Source organism: Bombus flavifrons, chromosome 6, assembly GCF_040668555.2.
Source record: "Bombus flavifrons isolate JBK064 chromosome 6, iyBomFlav1_principal, whole genome shotgun sequence".
NCBI lineage: Eukaryota > Metazoa > Arthropoda > Insecta > Hymenoptera > Apidae > Bombus > Bombus flavifrons.
Genome location: NC_138447.1, coordinates 15,089,903 through 15,115,679, shown reverse-complemented (window position 1 = coordinate 15,115,679; position 25,777 = coordinate 15,089,903). Strand labels below are relative to the sequence as shown.

Sequence of the window (25,777 nt, the reverse complement as noted above, 5' to 3'; positions counted from 1 at the left end):
CGTTTTCCTCTTTTGATAAGAGAATCGGACTCTTTGTAACCGATCGAAAAAGTCGTTTCGTACTCTATGAAAAATAAAAGAACACGCTATCGTGCCTCTTTATTTTCGCTTTAAAGTTGGTCGATAATTAAAAAAATTCGAGTGTATCTTCTTTGCGTCTACGGATAAAATATTTCACGATGCACTGTCGTTCATTCGATGAGAAATCTCGGTTTTTCGATACTCGTATAAAAGAAAAATTAAAAAATTTTGTATCTAAAAATGTAGCACATCTTTTACGTAGTATTACTTTAGGAATATTCCTTGCATTTACCGGCAAGATGCCTTGCAAATTGATTTTTAGTTAAATCTCGCGTCACTAAATAATAAATATTAATGGTAAGATACGCGAGATATTAAGTTATATATTAGTTTACTGGTTCGATAATATTCCTAAGACAACCGTGTTCTATTTCTTTCAAAGTACAACATCTAGAGACACGATTTTCGAATCAATTTTCATTACGGATATAAAGCGATCCAAGTTGTCACGAAACAGCAAAAATATCGCGTTCTTGCAAAACAATAAATTCATACATTTGCAAAGAACGTATTGATTCTTACTTTGATGGACAAATTTTCCTTTTAAGACAAGTTGCACTGTTTGAAAGGATCGCTGATATTCACTAGAAGGGATAGTGAAAAAAGCCATTGGTAAAAACAACGTTTATTGTCGTACATACATACACAGATACACAACTCAGACGTTAACATCGATAAACAATACATTCATTTGTTACTAATGAGAACGTTCATGAACCGATGATCGGGTGTGCAAAAGTAGATCTCGTTCCGTTCGTTCGATCACATTCATGCCTGAGCAACCGATTTTTCGAAATAAAATTTGTGGAAAGCGGCGAATAACGGTTCCCCCAACATGCACACGCACAAAATATGTATAAACAATTAACGTCTACGTTCGCGTTCGAACGTATATTCGAAAATAACTGTACATCATATCTGTGTTCGGCAGTGTGACACGAGAGATTGGTCTAAAAATGAACATCCATCGATTCGGTAAATTCACATACACGCTTTCTACACGTGTATCTGGCAACGACAACAGTCCGCGAGCGTTTTATCGGTGATGGATGATTGTTCTACCGATTTACCGTATACAACTACAGTTATTGTCATAAAAAACCGTTCGTTATTTTTTTTCACCACAAAACGATGTATATCGATGCGTTTGACATAATCACACATGTGTGAACGATAACATCTGTAGTCCTAAAGGTTGTGCGTGTACTTTTCTACACGATAGAAGCGTCGCTGACCATTTCCCGCGTTGGAGATAAAAAAGAATATAAAAACATTGTCTATGAATCGAAAGTATGAATATTTAACGTAAAACATAACGAACGTTAGTTAGGATAAAATGGACTCTTGTTTCCAAAGATATTTTTGCTTCCTGCCTTTCCCTCATTTTTTTTCTTTTAGCTCCTTTTCTTTAATCCCTGTTCTCGATTAATCCCCGTGAAAGGTGATTTGTACTCTTCCGTACATACGAAACAGCCGATTGTTTACGAGTTACAGATCACTATCACTAGGAAAGCGAACATTAATCCTACGCAGTTTAATCGCGAGTGTTGTCGCAGCGATGTGACGCTATTCTGAACGCTCAGTTGAGTCGGTGTAGAATGCGCTGGCGCAGGTGCAGGTGCCGGATATGATGAAACTTTCGATTTTTTCATTGTGACATCCGTCAACGTGTTCGAACTGTTTCTCCTTAACATCGGCTTTGTGTGACCCATATTTCCATTTTTCGACAATGAACCACCTTCCCGTCCGAATCCATGGTTCCCTGTTCTGTCCATTTGCTTCTTCGAGCCGTACTTGTCTAAGAAGTCCGTGTTGTGGCGAATAGGTATCGACGTGGTTCGTGTCAAATGCAACTCTGTAACCATTTTATTTTCATATCATTTGTCAACGATGTAGAGAATTCGATTTACGAAACGGTATATTTATTTATTGAAAGAGCAAAAAATATAAAGTGAAAAGAAAATATAATAATTTAGGTATCGCGTCGTCACATTTCGATCAAACATGTGTCGTACGTGTCCGATTGAACGAGTTACCGAAAAAAAGAAAGAAAAAAAAAAAACAACGCGTTTACATCGATCTTCTGACGGGAGGAATTAAATTTTCGATCACATTCCGATGATATAAACGAAGAATACTTTGAAGAATATACGGTTATGATCTTTTAAAATCTTTAAGCTTCTGCAAGCTTTTGCCTTTACAACTCCCTCGGTCTAGCACATGGAGGCGAACCGATATCGGTTTATATATGAGGAACATATATCAACGAATATAATTGCTTTCCGTGGGTACGTGTCAGAAAAAGCCGCGGTAAAGTTCTTCAAGCGTGAACGGCGCAAAGCTAACTATATATATTTCTTCTTCTTAATAAGTTAAATAAATAGTGTTATTTTTTTAATGCTAGATATAGCTATCAATGTATCGTTCGATTCTATTAAATATGTTTTTCTTATACCTCCGAAACAATCGTGGAAAAGATCTTTCTCCGATGAAAATAATTTGCTATTATTTTAAGCGAAGAAGAATCCTCTAGCGTTAAATATGTGTCCATGTAGAATTAATACAAAATTTCGAAAAGATTGGTCGAATTACTGTATTTTCATCAAAATATTTCAAATTTATGAAGTGCGTAGACTTTGATAACATTTGATAACTGACTGTATATATGAAGCGATATAGTAATCGAATGTGAAAAGATTACCTTGTAGTCTTATCGTCCCTTCCGCCTTGCCAAGCAAATTTTCCGCCGAGCAGCTGTAACTACCGAAGTCGTCCCTATTCAGTCTTCTGATGGTCAAGTTCAACTGATACGCATAATCGTTCAACGGAATCTCCGTTAGATCGTGTTTCTCGTCCGACAGTAATTTCATACCTATAACAATCGTCCGTCGTAAGATTGGTTTAAATATTATCCGTTCAAACACAAAACGGCAACGATCCCATTCGGATCAATATCTTTAGTGTTTATATTGTCAGTCTATGTCTGATGGATATAAGAGCAATATCTTTCCTTATAGTAACTATCGTTTGACAATGTTTTCACGTTTATTATCAAAGGATTTTTTCTTAAATGATTATAAAATTATTAAACAACGAAAAAAAGGTAAAAACGGAAAGAAAGAAGAGAAAAAGGAGAAGAGAACTTGAAGTACATACTAATTTTCACTCCTGATTTTCAAACTTCAAACATGAATAACTTAAAGCTTGTCTAACTAAAACTTCTGAATCCTGGCTCTCTAGTACCCGACTGTAATTCTGGTTTATCTCGAATCGATTGAATCTGAACTATTTGAATTTGCTGAGAACGATGGTCAGCGTAACATATCTGAAAAAGCCAGTATATTATGTATATATATATTTGTCTGAATGGAACCATGCTGTTACTGCTCTGAGTCTGAATAGATAATACGAACCAACCTATGTAACCATTAACATTGGTTGGAGTATAGACGATAGAATTCACATAACAAGACGCGGGATAATGGTCACACTGAGAGCGATATTGAGAAATAACGCGTGAGATTCAATATTATAATGCTCACCATTCTCCCTGTACCATGTATTCAGAGCTTTCGGCCAGGACTCGACGTAGCAATGAAGAACGACGTCGCTGTTAACAGGTGCCGCTACTAATTGGTTCGAGACTTTAATCAGCGGTTTAACTGCATCGGAGAAAACTATAATTAATCACTGGAAGTTTCTTCGTCGAGGTGCCCGCCAATTTAACGGGTCCGCCGCTTCACTTACATCGTACGTTCACGTAATATCGTTTGCTGACCGTTGGCGGCACGCCGTTCGAGGCGATGCAAAGGTAAGAGCCCATCTCCTGCCGCAGAATGCCCGTCAGATGAAGTTGCTCCCCTTCGTACGACTTTACTGCGTCAAGCATTATCAACGGGTCATATGAAACGTCGGGTCAGACTCTCTAGGCACATATATGTTATATCGATATTCCTATTCTATTTTACTGCCGTCGTTTAGACGATAATTTTACCCTATTCCGACGATTGTAAAATCTCCTTCAGGAATCCTATTGATATTTCTATTCTAAATCCTTAGAAGCCTGGAAGGATATTTGAAAGATATTGTACTTCACATGTAATTTTCATGTTTCTACTTTATGTCGAAATGGATTGGATGCAATTTTCTGAACATTATTTGACTGTTTACGGCAATTCATATTCTTGTGAATACGATTAAAGAAATAGGATTTAAGAAATTCGTTTTATTTCTTTAATATTATAAAAAAACTGTATTATGCATATTTCATGCTTTCCTACGTATTATGTGTATTTTTGCATCATCACATTTTTTTACGTTACATTTAAATGTCTATTTATAACGTTAGCTATGATAAACAAATCGAAATATAAATAAAATTCTTTACATGTTCCTACAAGCATAACGTCTTTCTATGATATGTATACAGCATAAGGATGAATATTACCCTCATTATGAAGTTAATTCCATTCTTTCTCAATAACTTCAAAGTATTTCGTTTGTAGACTATTATATTTTGTCCTTTTGAAAATTTCCCAACAGGTCATATTGCGTACCTGTTGTATACGAATCGTATCCCGTTTGAATATTCCATATAACATTTTTATTGCGGTTTCCGGGGAACGTAACGTATGGGGAACGACGGTGGATCAGAATTGAGCTCATTAAGGAAGCCGAAACAACGGGAATACTCCCCTATGATGCGTTTTACGGAAAGATCGTCGAAACTCCGGCACGATATAGATTCTGAGTGGTAGACACTTTTGCGGCGCAATGTACACAGCGAATATTGCAATCGGGTATGCGAATCGATGGGGTCGGCGAAGAGGAAATATATGTAAAGTCAACATCCATCACTCACTGTTAGAAAGGCTAATCGGCTGGTTGATTTTCTGCGGAACGCGATGGACCAGACAGGATCGCGCTTTCACGTTGATACGTTCAACGAATATCTGGTTGCGTGGAACGGAACTGCATTGAAATACTCGAGGCACATTACACTTATGTACTTATTCATGTATGCATCTTTTTTATAAGCACCAGAAACAAGATTTAATTCATGCAAATCAGACGCCCTTAACCGCTTAATAATAAAAATACATATTGATTCTCTTTAAAACGATCGTGACTCCGTTATTGTTGAAAAGTTTGCTGTGTTTCCTAATATTTATGATTTATGAAAGAAATAACAAATAGTATTGTTCACTATTTTGTTGCTTTCGACAGATTTATTAAAAGCTTCTTTTGTTCTACTGTCAGTTTTGCAAACGGTAAAGTTTAAGTAAATTTCCGACATTACAGAACATTTCAATTCGAAATTATTTTAATACAGCGTAAGAATTTCCGTAATCGCAGCTAGAATAATAGAAATATTCAAAAGTATCTCCTTCCAAAAGTGTATATCTATAATATCAAATATTCATCCGTTTCCAACGAAAAATCCAAGTTTTTAATAATCTACGCGATTAAAGATAAAAATCATCGGTGATGTCGGACCTAAAGCTTGTTAGAATCACTGATCGATCAAGATCATCGAAATTGGTAGTATCGTCGATATAAACTGTCAGAAATAATTCTGGAAAATGTTACCTCGTTGAACACCATGCTCCGTTCGAAGAGTAATATTTCGTCCATCTTCTCGTCGCCAAGTGACCACAGGTTTCGGTGTTCCTGTGGCGCGACACCGTAGTCGCAGATCACTGTTCTCTTTCGCCGTTAGGAGATCGGCCGAATCGTCCAAATCCATGATATCGGGCGGTATCACTACCTTCATGTGACCAATCTACGCAAAGATCGTTACAGACTATCGTATACCACCATTTGTCTGTATGCGGAGAAGTCTAGTCTGACCATACTGTGCCAACCTACTCTTCCCCCTTTCTCCCTCGAAACATTTAAATCAAGCTTAACTCGCGGATTCAAACCTCAACAAATACGGCTGTTCCAACATTGAGACTTCCCTTTAATCTAGGTTTATCATCGGAAAAAATATATATACGATATATACCAGTTGACCAATCGTAACGATAACACTGAAAAATACAATGAAACGAATCGTCTCATATTTTATATCTGCTTCGTTTTATCTCGCGTGTTTTCGTTCGCCCTTTCGCGACGAAATTTTATATTCAATTTTGTCGATTTTATCAACGGCTATCCCTTCGATAGTAATATTTTTGACGTGTCAACCGTGTTAGCTGGAATCGACGGTAATGCAACAAACGTTATCTATTAACTCGTCTCCCTTCGTCCGTATTGTATCGTATATACGATATCGAGACGATTTAATAAAAGCAACATACAAAAATAATAATCGTTTGTAACATATCACGTATATAGATACATATATCTACTTTTAGGTAGAACCAAAATATGGAACCAAGTACGCTGGTTTAATAATAATCGAATGAACGTACGAAGATGAACGTACGTACTAACCTGACTCCTCATAGGATCCGTATTAACTTGACACATGTACGTGCCAGAGTCGTTCGGTTGGACGTTGGTCACGTGCAGTTTCCACGTGTTATGTCCATTGTGAGTGACAGACAACCGTGGGTTTTGAGCGACCATGTGCGTATGAATGGCCAGGATAGCTTTCGAGTCGGACTTCATCCAAGCGACCTGCATAATACAATCACGGAGCATGAATGTTCTCGCAGTTTCAGCAACCGATTATAAACCGCAACTCGCTGCCCGCATTACTTACACTGCTCACCCCCTTATAATACCGTCGTTTTAGAATTAGTTTGTTATGAATGATGTATCTTGTTCTGCCTAGTCAGTAACATAGCGAATATAACATAGTGCATATGTATATATATGTATATATATGTATATGTACATTTTCGCTTGTAATACATTCTCCGGTTCAATAAGGTTCACGTGGGCGAACCTTGCAATAAGAATAATGCGTTCCTCGCTCGAATGTACCAAGACTGATTACTGGAGTTGTAAATGCTGCCGCTTTACTGTCTATTGAACGTTCCTAGGTATTACCTTGGTTACTTTCTTGATTAGGCAGTTAAACCTACCCGGTTAGAGCGGCCAAGGCATTCTTCGTTTCAAGGTATTCTTCTTATTACGCTCTTTTCTTTGCCTTTCTTTCGGACCTTGCACTCGTTTACGAGGTATGAATAATAAATTTCGAAAGAAACGTTTCTCGTTGGACGAGTGTTCCAGTGGGTCGAAGGCAGGAAATAAGGAATACGAATGGATAGAATTCTGTTTAACATATCTTTTTTTCTGTTGGTGTTGTCCCTGTTATGGTCACACGTGAACGAAAAAATAAACATGAAAAAAAGGGGGAAATTACGGTAGGAAAAGAATGCAGATAATTTACCTTTCGCAAGCTGTTACGTTAAGATAAAAGAATATTATTTACACGCACGCGAATTATATATTTCAAGCGATATATGAGAACAAGTTTCTCCCTGCGCGAACGTAAAATGTTCTCTCCGATTTCCTTCTGCATTCATGAATTCCGACATAAATGCGCCCGTTAAGACTCGGAACGTAAATATTATACCGCAATAAGAAAGGAACTGGAGAAAAAAGAGTCGTATTACGGCGTAATTCAACTCTTATTTTCCATTTGTTGCTCCCTGGAAACGAACAATGTCGAAATTAAAGGAACGTATTCTGCGGTTGTCTCGTGAAGGAAAAAAGGAAAATGAAACGATGGGGTAACGTTAGACGAATTTCGCCAACTAAACGAGCATCAATCGCGATCTGCTCGTTGTATGAGTTTGAAATTTCGTTTGTACGTTCACCACCCCCTTCCACTCCCCAATGAAGCGTAATTATTTACTAGAGTATCCTGACGCGAGTGAATGAACACTGTTATTGGATTCCAGGATTCAAATTCCGATCGGTGATCGTACTTCCCCGTTTGGTCCCGTTTGTACGAACATACGTCCTGCGTGCTCGATCTGTCGTATTTCAAACGACGGTTCTATTGAACGGGTGAAAGGGATTTTAAATCGGTAGAACAAAAGCGGCGTTTTGATCGAGCGGCAATGGAATTTAAGGTGTGCATAAATAACGCTGATGGACCGTTCTGCCCGACAGAATAATTCTACGTGTTGGCGGGAAAAAATTTTTTTTCTCTCTACGCAAACAATAAGCGATCGAATGGTGGCTTTACGCGTATGGCATCTGTTATATCTCACGCGTTTAGAATGACATTGAATCGTCCAATACATACATCTCGCGTTTTCGATGGTACTCTAAAACGTATGCCGATCGATGCTCCGATCGTTTAGAGTAATTACTTTTGACGCATCGTTTCTCCGCTGAATTTGAACGAATCTTCATCTCGATACGTTTGTGACACGCCGTCAAATATTATGGTATACGCAGAATCTGTGAAATAGAAGCTTTCTTAATCAAAATTACCCTTACCGATTTTTATCCCTTTTTCAGCAGAGAAAAAGATATACCGCAGCATGTTTATTTTTTGTTTCATGGATTTCCATTTTATTTTAACAGAATATTCATCGTGTTACGTATAACCATCGTAACTGTTCTCTGTAATGTTTTACCGAAAAAATGGTATCTAGTCAAATTATGAAGTTGGAAATTAAGTTGAAATAAAAGTGTTATTAACAAGAACGGAAGAAATAGATCCGCTCGTTTGGTGAGAAACGGTTCAAAAAAAAAAAAAAAGTTATTTCTGTAAAACCGGTCAATTTTCATTCCGCAATAAATCAGAGTACAGATCGTTTTCAACGATATCGGTTTCATCATGTTGCGAGTCTGACTACTAGAATTTATCTAAAAAATCAACAAAATTCGCCAAGGGTTGTTTTCGTTATGGCCTCTTCAAACATATTTTTTTCCATTTTTGATATTCGACACGATAAATTGTTTTGCATCGCGATATTTCGCTTTCCCTACGAAAAATCTCATATAGAGTTATTGCACTTTTAAAACAGAAGCAAATGCTGCGAAGGGAAGAGAAAGGGAAAGGATACGGTGCTCTTGGACTGGTAGAAATCAGACCCATTCACGTTGTACGGTATATTAGCGACTCTGATTTATGTCTCTTCTTTCGAGCTTCCTTTCTTTTCTCCGGGTACTCGCCTGCTCGCTGTAACATTCGAATTCCCTATGCTTCCACTTCTTCCACTTCTTTTTCTTCTTCTTCTTTCTCTGCTTCTCCTTTTTCTTTTCCTCCACTCTCTTGTGTCCTTTTCCATCCCTCGAATCCGACAGGACGAAATCCTCTGAACACCCGCCAAGAGCGTTTCATCTCGCGATAGAAGCGATTGTCGATTCGAGCGCGCAATCAAACTTGGACTTCTTCTCGAAAGTGAATTACTCGGCAGGTCTGTCCCGCGTGGGGCTCCGGACAGAAGTCTGGATGTGGACTGACGAAAGTGCAAACCTACGTGCTTTACCATAATCGACATCATACGTGTCTATTTCAACTGTATTTCGCCGCTTACATATGCCCCATTGATTTCTTTTACGTACAAACATGTATAAAGTGGAAATATCAGGGAACGTTTGTAAATATTATACTCTGTTAAGCAGCTTGGTTATGCAACCATAACTACGTTGTTCGATTTGGCACGATCGCGTTTCGAGTCGTGGCCAAACATTTACGGAAATACGATTTAAGTCATTACTTACGATTTCGAAGCGTTGCTCCTAATCGACTTACTAATTACACCGACACGTGAATGCAATTACCTTGTAAGATTGAAGATGATTAACGACGCAGGTGAAGGAGACGTCACGACCTTGAATGACCGTATGGTTCTCCAGAAGTGCTAGAAATTCTGGCTGGATCTCGGACTTTGGCATCGCTTGACCTAGGCCAAGGGGAATTATACCGGGTATAATTAACGATCGTGGGATTAATGATCCAGCAACGTTACATCTAATTAATTTTAAGCGTTACGCTCCTCGAACGAAAACAATGTGCTTCAACGGGAGAATGCATCGTAGCGTTCGGATGACAGTCACGAATTCTACAATTTCATTGGACGTTTGCCTTTCTCCATATATTCTGCCGGGCTCGATATTGATTTCTTTAATCTTTTACATCTCTCTTAACACGACCAGCTTAATCTAGCTCGTCATGCATATCGCTCCTCTATAGATTCATAGCGAGTGTACGAGGCAAAGTTATGGGGCAATAATTCTTTTTCCACTGAACTATTCAGATTTAGTTTCTCTCCTTCGTTCAACGAGCTTTTTGTCCGTAGAGGTACGCGTGTGACGCGTGTCGTCTGAGCATCGCATCGGCGAGAAATGGAAGAAACGAAAGAAAAAAGACAAGGAAGGCCAGGGTGTCGCGTAGAGAAATGTTTATTAACTATATCAGAGTAAATTATATCAGAGCGTCGCAGCCTCTGACACCTTATTAAATAATAAACGTTCCCTGCGGTGAGACGCGCGGGAAAGATGAATTTGAAGAGAGCGTTATGCCTTTGTCACGCGTTACCGGACGATGAAACGAGAAATTAGATATTAAACGAATATTTCGGGAGAAACTAGAGGACGGAGTAACGTTTAGCCGAGCTTCGCTCTGGTAATTTCTGCTTCGCGTTCACCTTGCGAACGGGAATGCTTTTACGGAAGCTCTGGAGACTTCCGATAGTGCTTTTAGGAGCATTTTATTTGATTCTTACCGAAAAGTGGAGCAAAGAAACACGGAGAGAAGGAAAAGTAGCTACGGCACGATGCTATTACGATACAAGAGATTCGTTCGTATCATTTTGTACGGATTAAAAAACTTGTAACTTTTGCGCCCCGTGTTCCGACCAATTCAAACTTGTTCTTCTACGCCTCTTCTCGCCGCTACGATTGGATGAAGAGTGCTACTTTTGATTCTAAGGAGAGCGAGAATATCTCATTTGATTCTTACCGAAACTCGAATACAGGAAGGCAGCAAGGAAGAAGCAGAGAACAATGTCCCGCGATGCCATACCATAGAGCAATGCCATACGCCATACGTACTGCAACAAAAATGATTTATTCGTTTTTTGGACGAAAAGTAATCTTTCAGAATCAGTATATTTATCTTGCGAACGTAAAAATCTTCATCTATCCTGTTTTTAGTGATATAAAAAAGATACAAGAACGCCAAAAAGTTTTAATGAACCTATTAAACGAGAAAGGGGGAGCGAATTAACTCGTTATTCAGATCCCAGTCTCTTGAAAATATGACGAGTTCTCTATTTATAAATATCCTATTGTTTAATACGTTTTAATGCTATCGTTTAATACTTATCATTTTTGTTGAATATAAATTAGATCATATTTACATTTGCAAAGATTAAAATTAAACTAATTGGAATTAACTTGTTTTGATCGATTTTTAATTATAGAAATTTTTGGTTAAGAAATGATCCCATTGAAATATCAACCATCGATCAGTTCATAAACAATTATAATGGAATTTGATGTGAATTTAATTTAGATTACCTAATTTTACATGATTTTTAGACTACGGTAGATTCTATTAACCGAACATAATATTTCTCGGTAACCGATGCTCCTTTCCATTTCAAATATATGCATATTTGATTGTATCAGTGTTCAGGTATTCTTTCCTTTTAGCGTTTAATGAGCGTTGAATAACGAGCGTTAATGAGCGAAATAAAATACGACATAATTAAAAAACTTTAAGATGATATAAATGCAATAGAATTAGCAGAAATACATGGTATTGGGAAAGCCAAAATCGCAAGGATTATAAAACAAAAACATAATATTGAGAATCATCCAAAGCTCGTACATTCCTCCGACGTTGACAACGGCAGGACAACCTTAAATTTACCGATGTGACGAAGTAGTTTCGTTGAAATAAGGACAATAATAACGACGATTTTACACAAGTGGAAACGGTATTCCTCAAGCCGAAGCATCCGCGATATTCGAAAAAGCGTTCGGATGATTCGAAGCACAAGAAAATTATGGCTCTATACGTTTACTTACGCTGAAATGATTAGGTGACTTAGTAGCCAAAAAAGATATGGAATGCATCAGTATTTAAAGAAACTATCGATTAATATTAATCTGTATTCGAATAAATGTAATTTCATATGAGAAAAGTGATTTTATTCTGTGATTCATTATCCGAACAGTTTTGTTTCCTTATTAGCTCGGATAAGAGCTCTGCTGTATTTAAATGCAGTTTGTATTCGTCATTAATGGCATTTATCTAAATAAATATAAATAATAATAAATATAAAACATAACTATAAATAGAGATATAGTACTTGAGAATCACGCCCGATCTAACTGCATCAATCGATTCGGTTAACAAACACAATAGCTTATTACGAGAATCTATCGAATTCTCTGACTCGGCCATAGTCTACCGCGATTACCATAACTTCCTGGTCCCTCGTGAGAGAGCATACAGAAACATACAATATACCAATATACGGCAATCGGTCGGAAAAGAGCCAGTGAAGGAAAGACGCATAATGCTTTGGTCGGTAAGGCGAAGTGAAGAATTTCGCATGGCCGTTCATGGGCGCGGGTTTGACGGGGTGGCACGGGGTCAAGCTGAATCGCGTGAATATTAACTCGACAGTTGGTCGCCACATAAACGCCAACCGTTGATATATCCCATCCTCACCCTCCTGCAGCCAGCACCGCAATAATACTCGAATAGTGGGTGACTGCCGCCTCTGCTCTTCCCTTTTCAGCCGCTACCCTTCGCCGAGTATCCTCCGCGACCCCACTACGAGCCGAGGCGAAGCGAGGCCCGCGCGAAATACGCACACTCGCGCGACTAGAGGCCGGTCAAATGAAAATTTCGCTCGTGCCGAAGCCTGGCCTTTATGACTTCGGGCCACGTTCTCTTTGCATCGCCGAAAATTACGCCACGACTGCGGTATTTAACTTAAATAACCATCCCCCTATCCCCTCTTTTAACCGACAATTTCAAGAGACAAAGACAGACAAAGGGTGATTTTGGGAGGGATAGAGACCCCCGGGAAAACACGATACGCGTTTAATATCTTTCAAGGTTCGATGACCGGTCCAGTTGTCCGGAAAGAAAGACTACTGGGCTACATATCCGGAAGTTATACAAAGAGGATAAAAAGTTCGTTAAGTGGCTAGCATTATGATATAGGTACCTACATGAATGTATAATTGATCGTTTATAGAGCGAGTGTTATTAACACCCCCAAGATGGATATTATCGCAGACTTTAACACGCCTGGTACCGCGCCGTTTTCGCGAATGTTTTAGTTCGAGCTTTATCTACCAATGATAGCGCACGTTGGTTTTTATTATATATGGACAGGTGAGGAATTGCTATTTTATTATTAACTCTAAAATTCGGTTTGTTATTTATGGAATTACGCGTTTCGTGTTTAGCGTACTAGAGTAAGATACTGATCCTCGAAAAATCCCACGCATCGAGGGTGTTAATATTGTCTGAAACGTTAAAAAAAGTTTTTTCATGCATATCGGAAACACAGGACAGATGGGGTCAAGGAATCAAGCTACGTCAATGTCAAATGCAGCGGCACGCGTATATTTGACGAAATCATGGAGAGAAGCAAACGAATGTGCGCGAGCTAGAAAGTACGAAGTTAGACCTCTAAAAATTCGTCCGCGCTTTTCCTCGTACGTAACTCGGACCGACGAAAATTACGGCAGCGCCGACGCTGTGAACCACGACGGCCGACATGCATACATATTCCCGTTAAACAGTCCTGCGAAAGTGCATCGCGTTTCACTGGACTGCTGCTTTTTAGGCGGATATACGAGGCAGTCGAGTGGTGGCCATCAGCCGGCGACCGCTTTTTGTTGCCTCTTTTTCGTTGTTTTTACAATATTTACATGGGGACAACATCGTAACCATGACAGGAGAAAAAAGCTTTTAGCGATTACATTGTCGCGTGTTGATTCCGAGAAGGCGAATCGTTGCGAAGAAGGATGGTTCTGTGAGGTACTAAGCGCAATTAGCGATCGTCTCGCGGTTTCCAATGGAAAAAAGCGAAAGACGAGAAGAATTTCAGAGCTGCAAAACTGAGCAATTAATCGAACTGAAAGTTACGATTGTCTATCGGTTAATAAATACGAATGTAGTCGTAGTGTAGTCTGGGTAAACTTAAAACTTTTACGCTCGTGTAAATATTATTCTGTTTCTCTTTTTAATTAGTTTGCACGAATCTTTTCATCGTTGCTTTTATGCGAACGCGTACAACATTGTAGAAACCGACTCGATTTTTATTGTAATTAAACTGGACAATTGTTTCGATTATTTGATAGAGGATTTCCGAGCATCTCGCGAGCTGGTATCGCAGTCGAGAATATGGAATCTAGGTGTTTTGAACGTTGCTATTTATCTGGAACGTGAATATAATTAAATGCAAAACAGTATCACGCGATCTTTTGAATGTCCGTCATTAGCTGTACCATAGCAAATTAAACATCGAAACACCAATTTCCGCGCAGAGCATACATTTGCACATCTATCCAAAGTGTATGCACAGAGTATTATAAACGCGCGCACGAGAATTGCATGCTGTATTACCGAGAGAATGAATAACAGGCAACGAGTGCCTCTCTGAGAGGTCCAATAAGCTGTTCTGTTGGTCACTTTTGACTCGAAGGAAACTGGACGTGGTTTGGCTAACCAAAAGCGTCTTTGATTCTCCATATAAAGTCCATCTCTCTCTTCCTCCCTCCCGCCCCTCGGTCTTTCTCTTCCTCTCGCTCTCTCTTTCTTCGTCTGAATATCACGGAAAATCTTTCCATGCACAATTACTACCGTATATCAACACCTTAATGTATTTTCCAACAGATACGAGCACATCAGAAGAGTTTAATACGCCAAACGATACACGTACGCGCTTCATTGCATTCAAAATATCTCTGGACATAGAGAACAACGTTCGTTCAAAATTCGTTCTGGCCCTTTCATACGTAATACGAAAGTTAGGACGAAAGAAGTCTCTAGAAGAGTTTGATTAATTTCGTCTTCGTTAATTTTGAGTGGTATTTAAGCTGGACAACGTCCCTTAGATACGGTAAAAAATGTCTCGCGCATGAGAACGACTGGGAGTTCCCTGAACGTAAAGTGCGTCCGGAAAGCTTCGAAGTCTGTTTGGGAGGTCTTAAACGTTAGAGTTTAACCGACACCCACAGCAGTACAAGAAGAACGCCACGGTAAGAGAGTACCAAGATGTGTAGGCAAAAAGAAAGTAAGACGAGGAAGAGGGAAGAGAAAGGTAACTTCGGTTCTTCCACACACAGCAGCGGCTACGACTCGTCTTTTCTTTCGTTTCTTTCCGCCTCTTTGTCTAATACCCGTTCTTCTTACTCTTCTACTGGCTTTTCGCTGTTCTTCTCTGTCTTTTTTTTTTCTTTTCTTTCCCTCGCTATCCTGACTTCTGAAGCGCGAAAGGAAATAAGAGTCGCTCCATGGCATCGTCTATCCGTTCATTTTACCAGGTTTGCTGTCGGAGCTATTACTTACGAGTTTCCACTTTCTTCCCGTTTTCTCCTCTTTCCCTTATCCCTGACCTCTTTCTCTCGTTCGTTCAGGTATCGTTCTACCGTACAGTTAAAAACCGTACACAGTTTTCGAGCACTCTCATCGAATTCCGTCGGCCGAAGCTCCTTAGGTTCGTCGAGCGCCGGTTCCTTTGCATTCAGCTAATCTTCTCACCGGATTTACTTCGTCGAGTTTCTCGTTTTTGCCAGCAAGAACAAGCAACCTCCGTCCTAACTAAGTGCCACGAATCTTTCCGCGGTGGAAAACCGGGAGAAAAGAAGAAAAACAAAACAGTGTCTCCTTTTACGAGTTCCTGAAGGATCGATTTTTGCGGTCGCCTTTTACTTGGAGAACAACCGTAGTTGAATTAGCAAGGGTCAAAAGGTCGGGCAAAGAATAGAGAGCCAGGGGTATCTGCAAAACCCGTCACAAAGTGTTACAAACTCGTAATTCAATTCGGTTCGCAATTCGAGCAACTCCCGATAGATAATTCCTGCACTTTTGCACGACCAGCAGCGTGCCTCCATTAGGCCAGTTTACATGGTACACTTGCTAGAGCTCCAGCTAAATACCACACTCAGACTATCCTGTGAATCAGGCATTTGGCTAATACGACTTAAGTAGGCATCTCGATCGATTTTAACGCCATCTGGGCATACCCATATATGTAACGCTCGATCGATGTGAAAGCTGTTGTTTAAGGCCAAGCAGGTGCGTTATAATCAAGCATTCGGATGATTATGAAATTTGCATAGAATACGGTGAAGCGGTTGCCACGTGCATAACCGATCCTTCTGATAAAAACGAAAATCGATTACATGCCTCCATCGCAACGAAGTGTACAAAAGATCTTAACGATTTGCCTTCTTTAAGTCGACCTATAATCCTTAATTGGGGAAATTTTTATTCCTTAAAAAGCCCCCGTACCCGGAATACGAGCAACAAAAGTTCTCTAGCATATTCATTTTCCCCTCTTCTCCAGTGATCTGGGAAAGTGCAACTGTGTAGTCCTCTCGAACGTGTTCCTTCCCATCTCCTAGGCTCGCCTTTTCGCTTCCTTTCTCCTTCCTTTTATCCCTCCATTTTCCCTACGCTCCCGGCTTTCTCCCTCTTCAACGCTCAGTGCTCGTTAATGTACCGAAAAGGTACAGGGAAATGGCGATTGACTATCGATGAGAGTCCGACCGTTGCCGGAGGATGCAAACAACTTTTCGCAGTTTCGACCGAACTCGATACGTATTTGCATACGCGTTGGTTTAACGTTACTTGGAACCTGATTGTTCGCGATAAAAGGTACACGTGGCATCCTTATATTTAATCTACCGTGGCGGCCGGAGACAGCCGCTTTTGTCTTCGCGTATATTCGCTAGTAATCGTCCATCGAATTCGACTGGATCAGAAACGATCGATATCGCCGCGAAATATGGATTCCAATTTGCATTGGAATTCCGATAGAACGTTTACTAAGCGTTTTAGCAAGCGATCGGTCTATTCGGACGATATGGATACTTGGGATTCTTTTCTCGAAAAAGTCAGCCAGTCTCGACTTTATTATCGATTAGCGCAAGTTCATCCGCGATAAAAGTTCGGTGTCACTTAAGAGAACGTTTGAAATTCCTTGTATACGAGGACGGAGGGCGGAGGATAACCGTGAAAGTTTCTATAAGCCATTAAACGGCACGGTCAATGGAAATCAGGAAAGTTCGATTCGATGATGTAGAGTCGTTCGACGAAAGCAGCGTCACACGTCCGAAAAGAAGAAAGACCTCGAACGTCCTCGAATCCTATATACCCTTTAATCTGTGCTAACACGAGTCACTACTGCGTAACACATGTGTCCAGAAATAACATTTTTTTTACCTGACTCGGAGGAGGGTGACACACAGCGGTACACCGGGAGAGGCACCCTTCATCGGCGAACTTCGATACTTCAAACTCTCGTCGGATTTCTGGGCAAACGTAATCGTGCTCCGATAGAGGCTGAGAGATCCATCAACTTCCTTTGTTAACGAAACAGGGTGCGATGATGTGAATCGTTAAAATTTTGCACGCGTGCATCGTCTCACGCGAGAAGTAATAATTAGCACTAGCAGGTAGCGTTAAAAAAAAAAAAGGGAACGCGTAGAGTCAGGCCTTCCTAACTTTCGCACAGAGAAAATTCTCGCTTTATTAAATTTTCCTGGCAACCCGTTGATCCGAACAGATACTCAAAAGCAATTTTATCTTCATCCTCGTTACCATGCACGCGTTCGCACGCTCCTGCTAATAGCCAGACCGGTAATATTTCATTTTTGATGAGATATCGCGGGATTGTGGGTACGCGAACGGTGGCATCCGCGTTCCAGAAAACCATTCAATTGCCATCGTTTTCCTTCCGCGGAGGCATCTTTCCTTAATCATTTTCTTCTTCCCGTCTGCGTCCGTCGAAATCGAACGGGAAAGAAAGAAATGAAAAATGATTTCCCCCCGCGTGAAATCGGATCTTCGAATAGGTCTTACGTAGCCTAGGTATATATCGAGGCTTATCGATCGAACGTCTTCGAACTGGCTCCCACGGTATCTACGTAGTACCGCGGATCGTTCAACGAAACGCGGCAGAAGCACACGTAACGTACCACGAAATGGCAAATTGACTATCGATGAGCAGAGACTGCCACCAGAGTAATAGCCGCAGTTAGGTTTGCACGAGAATTCGAGTTTCTCCGCGTGCTGCTTTCTGTGCTGCTGCTGCTGCTGCTGCTGCTGCTGGGTTACTCTCTCCTATCCTATTCTCTGTCTCTTCTCTTCTCCCTCGAGTAGAACGACAGAACTTAAGGATTGTGGTTTAAACTGTCTGTAAAGTTGGCTGCACCTTGACTTCGCCTCCTATGGCTTTCTGAAGCAACGACAGGCCATAGTTCGAGACCCGCGTATGTACGTACCCGCGATACTCGCTCCCCGAGACTTTCACGAACGATTCCACCCGGTTGCATATACCATGCCACTGTCATGGATATCAGCGGAACGTGGCGCGAAAATATTACAGCAGCTCCGGCTAGACGGGGACGAAAATTCACTTATGCACTTCCGTCATGCCGTAAATTGAATCGAGGGAAATGAGGCACACGACCACTGGACGGCAACGATATGGAAGAGTCTCGCCGATGCACTAGACGCGAATCCAGCGATCGAGGCCGATAGAAAAGTAAGTCAAACAAGATTGATAGAATTACGAACGAGCCAGGGATTTAAAGTCGTATATGCCGCCCCTAGGTCTGGCTGCCATGCGTCGCTGCCGATCTCTCCTTCCGGCGGTCGTGACTGTCCGTGGAATTTCGACCAAGAATTTCCAACATCGTGACATTGGACTCCATAGCTGGGATGCACGGACTAGCATGGAAAATATCGGATGAATAGAGTTTAAGAATTGATGCTTCAATCTCGCCGAGAGAAGAGAGAACGGCGCTCACTTGATGTAATGACACGTGTTGGTAAACCAGTCGTCGTGTATTTGCGGTTTTCTAACGAGGGTCGTAATATCCATTGTGTCTGTATGTTTACTCTTTCTTGATGAATTCGTGAATAAATAAGCTCTCGGTGGCGAGAATGCGTTTTAAGCACGAAATATTCATACTGTTTGTTATTCACGGTCTAACTGCGTTAACATCGGTTTTTGTTCTATACTGTACACCGTTTTGTTCCGGTACGTTTTGCCTTGGAAAGTCGGAGCCTCGCTTCGTATTTTGTCATGGCGCCAAATGTTAGGTCTGACGCGTTCATTAATCACTCGAGATGAAGATGTCAATACGCAGGACGCGTTTCGTGTCAGTTGGATGCGTTCTTCCCGCTTTCCACGCTGAAATACTTGTACGCGTAGTGCTCTCTGACTGAACCCTGATGTTTATCAAGGAACAGTTTCCAAACTGCTGCGTAGGGGAGCGTCGAACAATGACGATGTGTAAGCACGCGAACCGGTCAAGATGTACCAGAAACATCGTAGAGCTTCTAATCTCACTCGCACTGTGTTTCTCATAGATTCAATTATGACACTGGTTAGATTACTGTGCATGCATAGCGCTGTAAATTCTCCGAGAGTTCGAAGATCCTCCGACTCTCCTACTCTCCGTGGAGCCAAGTTATCTCCATGGGGAGAATCTTGCGGTCATTGTATCAAAGGATCGCTTACGGAAGAAAATGTTTACCCGCATCTTGTATTCTCTGTAGATCGATGGAAAATTATATTTCGATAATCGAGATAGCATACGTCGTAGAAAAATAAATTTAAAATATAACTAAGTAGATAATATTGACCAGATCTAAATAACGGAAAGCACAATCGGCACTGTTTGCAGTTAAATGAATTATTTAACGTTCGATATTATTCATTCAGATTGATTCGATCAATTTGTCGACGTATTATAATGCGCGGAGATAATATTTACTAAATAAGAATTTATCTGACGCTGCACGTTATGTCGTACATTATGTAGAAACGTGCTAATTCGACGTGTAGAAATGACTTGACAAAAATTCGATATCGGTAGCAGAATTCTTGCGGTTAACGCTGGCTGTTCTTCGTCATCAAATATTTGTTACGCGCGTCATTTCAATACCAGAATAATAGCTAAATCAGTTCGTTTGTAACAAGTAATTAAGCAACGTTACATTAATATCAGACTGAATTGAGTGAATTATTGAAACATGTGAAATTTGTTCAGTCGCGTTATTGACACGTACGATAGAGAATTCCAATTTCTACGATCGAATTCCAAAGTAGCTTCAGTTTAAAATAAAAACATGCAACAGCATGTATTCCCTGTCGTTTACGACTATCCTTAATTATATGTAAATTTGCTAGAGATTACAGCGATCAGAGATACAAGTCGGCGAATCAGGTCAACTTGCTGAAGAGTAACGAAACAGGGTTTAGAGTAAATTAGCAGGAAAAAAGGCACATACGTAAAGAGGCTTAGAAGCGATAAACTTGGCACATAGTGCATCGTAGCACTTTGCAAGACCGCAAAATCCTTGTTTTCCTGCTTGCCATAAGTGGAGCCTAGGGATTTATCTAACATTTGAGCATCAAGTATGCTTCTACTCATGCGCTCTACCGATCCCCCGTGGTAATAAGACTCGATGGATTCGTAACAGGTTGCGGTTAGAGAGAAACTTATAGAAGATACGATGATTTCAGGTATTTTCATGCGGTAACTTTGCAACATTCGGGCATCAATTCGCATAGAATCGATCGATCGAATTTTCATACATACAATGCGGTAAATTGATTTTAGCGAACATCAACCGTGGAAATAGGCCATTATGAATTCTAATACAATAATATGTCAAGTGGCGACCAAATTATTGGCGAAGCGGCTCCGCGCGAACGTAATGCAGTGCCGAAACAGCCACGAGTCATACTGACAGAATCCACCGATAATTGCTAGGGAAGCGAAATAAGCGAGAGTAAGAGACCCTTTGATGAAAAATTTCTACTAAAAACATACTAGGCGAATTCGCAGAAACAAAGATTATCTTCCAAAGAAGGATGAGGTGGGCTGATTGTATTTTAATAAGCATTACGCGCGAATTGCTTTCAATCATAAACGTCTGCATCCTAAACAACAACTTAGCACTCGGATTTCGAAAGGATCAGACACGGAACCGAGCCCGAGGGATAAAGGAGCAATGGTGGAAAACGCGAAAGACGAAAACGAAAGAGTGAGAGACGCGAGTTATGCGCTACAAGCGGAACCAACACAGGAAGCTCATTAAGTTGCACCCCGCGGCTGAGCCGTGCACAGAGAGATACACCAGGTGCCCCTTTTACCCCCTTCAGTACGCTCGAAGAATCCCCACCTGTTTCGCCTGGTCTGTTGTTTGCCTGGATGCGCGACGCACGCCTTCTACGCATTCAGTGTCACCTTCGTTAGGCGACATTGAGAAAAAATTATGATAATGACGATCGTGCCCGAGGGAATTTCCGCACTGCGTTTTCTCCGAGATTCGAGTGCTTTCCTCTTCTCCCTCTCTCTGTCCCTCTTTCTCTCTCTCTCTCTCTCTCTCTCTCTCTCTCTCTCTCTCTCTCTCACTGTGTTTTCCCTCGAATACCGGGCGAGACGACTCTATTCTGGCCTAGCGGCGAAGCCCCGCCAAAGCATTCAACCGTTCTCTCCGGCTAAATAAAAAATTTCGAACAGCCACGATATAAATCCGTATCGCCAACCACGGATTTCTATCTCTAGATAAATAACCTCTAAATGATTCGATTGGCAGAGCTGAGCGTAAAAAACACAAACGCGTAGAGATTTTTCTTTTTCTCTTTCACTTTCCCAGTTCTTTGTATCTTTATTTTCTCCGCTTTTTTCGGTACAAGAATATAGTCGCTCGAGTTTTCCGCGCCACATAGGAAGCTTGATATCAAGAAAAATTGTATTTCTCGTTGGTTAGAACCTAATTATACGTGCTTGTCGTTCTTATTCAATCAGACGCGATACGACTCTGTAATGCGAAATTTCACTATTTTCTTCCCCTTTCGTGGGGCGAAATTGAATTCGACTAGTTGCTCTCGCGTCTCAACTTCCGGCCAACTATCGTCACTTTACCCATGGAACCAGCTGCCTCGCTGAACCTCTACTTCCGTTGACTTCAATCTTTTCTTTTTTTATCTTCTCTCCAAGCCCACTCGACGCTCAACGCTTACAACTACGGGCAAGTATACGTGTCTCGAAGATAAATCTGTACGGCTGACTAAGGGTGGCAAGAAGAAGAAGAAGAAGAAGAAGAGGTGTGACTATAATAATTACCGACATCCGTCGATATATTGAATAGCAGTCGATGGTGAAAGGTAATAGGGGCATACCAATAACATCTAACGGAGAACGGTATCATCAGTCAATCTACTGGCACGGCATGTTTATTACGGGCACGAGTTACTGTCGGTGGAACAAATGCCTCTACCGAACGGAAAGCCACTCTAGCCAAACCTGTCCATTATTCCTGTCGTTCACTTTCGTCACTTCCCCCATATAACATCCCTCGTCACGATGCAACGTGTGCCACGATGAAAGGGTGCAGAAACAAGCGCGCCACTGTTGAAATTAGAAGTGGATTGCAATAAGGCAGTTCGATTTTTACGGTGCACTGGGGAAAACCTCGTTGATTAAGCGTGGATTATCGTAGAGATTTGTTCCATTTTCTCTTCTCCTTCTTCTTCTTTTCCTGCTTCTTTTTTCGGTCATTTCCTTTTTCAAAATCCTTTCTTCGCTACAGTTTTGCTTATCCCTGCGATATTCGTTTCCTGAATTTCTTTTATCGAGTACCCGAATCGGAACTTTTGAAGGACTTTATGTTTACACCAATGAACGTGATCGAATCGGAACAAACATCGTAGCGAAGCTCGATAAAACTAAAGCTCCCTTTAATTGGAGAATAACCATGAGCGTAGCCAATTCGAAAATAGGAAACAAAAGTAAAAAAACGGTTTATCTTTTTACAACAGCTTTCAAAGCTTTTCACGTCATACGTTTTACGTTCTTCCTGTTTATAACTGTTAGATCTTTTTTCTAATGGTCAGAAATTTTCCGCCCGCCCGTGTAATATCTACTCACCCCTGTGCAAATGCAATATCCCTGTAGTCACATTCTTATTCAATCCCCCTGGACTATGTCTAGTTTTTAATATATCTTCTGGACGTTTTCTTTTGTTCAAAGATACAACGAACGGTGAAATGTTAATAAAATGAGTTCAGTTTACAGAATGTATAACAACACCGGTTTACATACAAAAGCTATTACTGGATAGAAGACTGGTTAGAAAAAAGGATAAGCATAGACGTTGAACAGAATACGTTAATGGCACCTGTTGTGAGCTGAAACTCACATTAAAACATCAACTATTTAAACTACTACGTTTCCATCTACTTTCACCCTTTAAGAAACGAAAAATTAACAATCGATACAAAAAAATGTTAAAGTCGAAATCTATAAGATTCATTCATAGTATATTTAAAATCTGTTTACGAATTATCCCTACGTACAACTAATGTAAAACAAAAGAATTACATTCATGGTATTGCATATGTCGATCGAGAAATATCTAGGAATCCTCTATTTTGATTGCAGGGATAGGAATAAGATATCTGTTTCGCGTACACATACGTACGAAGGAAATGAGATTTGCTATGCATAGAAAAATAAACTGAACCTTGTTTCCATTTCCTGTTACAACTATATAAAATCCAATAGGCGTTCAACAGGGTACATAACGGTATTCGAATGGTAGGGATTTATCCGTTTCCATAGAAATATCAAATTCTTCTCAATCCTGTTCCAATCTTCGCAATTAAATGAAAAATGTGGTAAAAAGAGGGAGAACGGATAAAACAGAATACGACACGATCATTAGCACCGTTAATGTCAATTCCTGAATATCATAGATTTTCGAATTCCATGTGCCACTTATTTCGGAAGTCGTTCCATTGCAACGCTACTTGATGATAGAGAGCGATAAAAAAAGGCGGGCGAAGAGAAACAGGATAACGGAAACATCGTAGCAGTTTTATTTAATTCAATCTTGAAAACTTTTAACTAAGGAAGACTTCGTAGACATCGCTTACTGCCACCCTTCCTTTCTCTCTCTGTCCTTCTCCACCCTATACCATCATCGTCCCTTCTATTTCCCTATTCTCATTCTATCCCCCTTCCACATTCTCGGCCTCGCACTTCCACTATCATCGCGACATTGCCCGAATTTTGAACATTAGTTTGCGAACCATTTAGCACAACTACTCGGTGCTTGCGAGTGTAGTTCGAATCACAGCACATGCATCGGCGTGCAACTTAAACCGCAATACTTAGTACCGTAGTGCTCGCCGGTACAGTTATTGTACATTATGCTTGGCGAGTCTTCATCACTGTGGCAAAGCGTGTAATAGCATTCGCGGAACATGCGCGAAGATAATTGGAAAAAGAATCGAGTACCGTACACATACAGCGAGGACGATAAGAGTAAAAACTGTAAAAGCTATGATGCCCACGGTACTCAACATGCATAATTAGAAGATTGGCTAGTTGAATAAGGTATGATCGATATCCTGTGACAGCTAATTTTATTGGAAAACTTCGCTCAACGAAACTTTTGCGATAATAAATACGTGTTGTATATTTAATAAAATACGCTGTTGTCTTCTTTCTTTTATCTTTAATTAATGATATTCTGTATGATAACACGCGTGTATATGACTTTTGTAATTTTTTAAGAAGGTATAAAAGTGAGCCAGATTCGAATAAACCACGCAGTCCTTTTGATATAGGAAAAGAGCGCAATTTCACGTTACGCGTAATCCCTTAAAAGCAACTCTTATGTTAGTTAATTACCGTAAATGTAGGAGTTAGTACGTCTTTCTAGAAATATTAATTACCCCTCGCTACCGGTATATTAATTTTACCTAGCGAAAATAATATGTTCTTGGGGTTTCCTGATATTAAATATCATTGTAGAGTTTCAAGAAGTAATCGGGTAATTAATAAGAGGACGTAAATTATTATAAGAAATAAAATTTCAATTCTTCCTCCTTCGCGCTTTTTTCAACCTATTATTCAACGGCGCATATTGATTCAAATTCGGTATAAATTATCGAGCCATATTTGGATTTCTATATGCTTTTTCTCGCAACTTCTAATTTATTAAGGTAGTAGTTATATTATAAAAATAAAATTTAAAAAGTGTGCAATATTATCATGGCTGTTACGATAAAATAACGTTTTCTTAACAAAAATTGCACTTCCTCCTATAAACAATTCGTGGTTTATAGTTTGAATAGTTGTATACTAGTTGAAAAGTTGTATACTATCCGCCAAAATTTAACTATCAAACTTCTTTTTCGTATAAGTAGGAAAAAACGGTTTAAAATTGAAAAGAAAAATCACGTTACTCACCGCGCTTAAACGCGTGACGAAATTTAATATTGGACGTTGTCAGCCAATGACACAATGATCTGAGGGCATAACTGTTGCTCTTCTCGAGATGATGCTCGAATCAAGCGTAGCACAAATGTCAAGATGTGGCGCGTACCGTACTAACGGGCAGACGGTGCACGACTGTGCGCTGAACACCCTCGCAATCTCCCTTTCATGGGCTTTCTCACGGCGCGTCCACTCGTACATCGACTATCGCTGCTCCTCTACTCGGTCCTTTACCTCTCATCGAATCGTAGCTTTTGCAACTTTGTACTTTATTACTTAA

General features: G+C 40.3%; 1 protein-coding gene across 2 annotated transcripts; it reads right to left on the bottom strand.

The window, feature by feature from the left end:
- Positions 1-696: 696 nt before the first annotated feature.
- Positions 697-25,661, bottom strand: LOC138180713 (lachesin). Of its 2 annotated transcripts, XM_069114801.1 has the most exons (9): positions 25,471-25,661; positions 10,958-11,048; positions 9,778-9,899; positions 6,520-6,705; positions 5,671-5,863; positions 3,829-3,957; positions 3,624-3,743; positions 2,783-2,953; positions 697-1,936 (listed from the first exon to the last, which is right to left on the bottom strand). In XM_069114801.1, exons 2-9 carry the CDS (start codon positions 11,034-11,036, stop codon positions 1,563-1,565), a joined length of 1,374 nt encoding a protein of 457 aa, XP_068970902.1. In that variant the 5' UTR covers positions 11,037-11,048; positions 25,471-25,661; the 3' UTR covers positions 697-1,562. The 2 variants fall into 2 exon arrangements, with proteins under 2 accessions (XP_068970902.1, XP_068970903.1); XM_069114802.1 differs by lacking the exons at positions 9,778-9,899; positions 10,958-11,048; positions 25,471-25,661 and adding an exon at positions 6,791-9,766.
- Between the last annotated feature and the right edge of the window lie 116 nt (positions 25,662-25,777).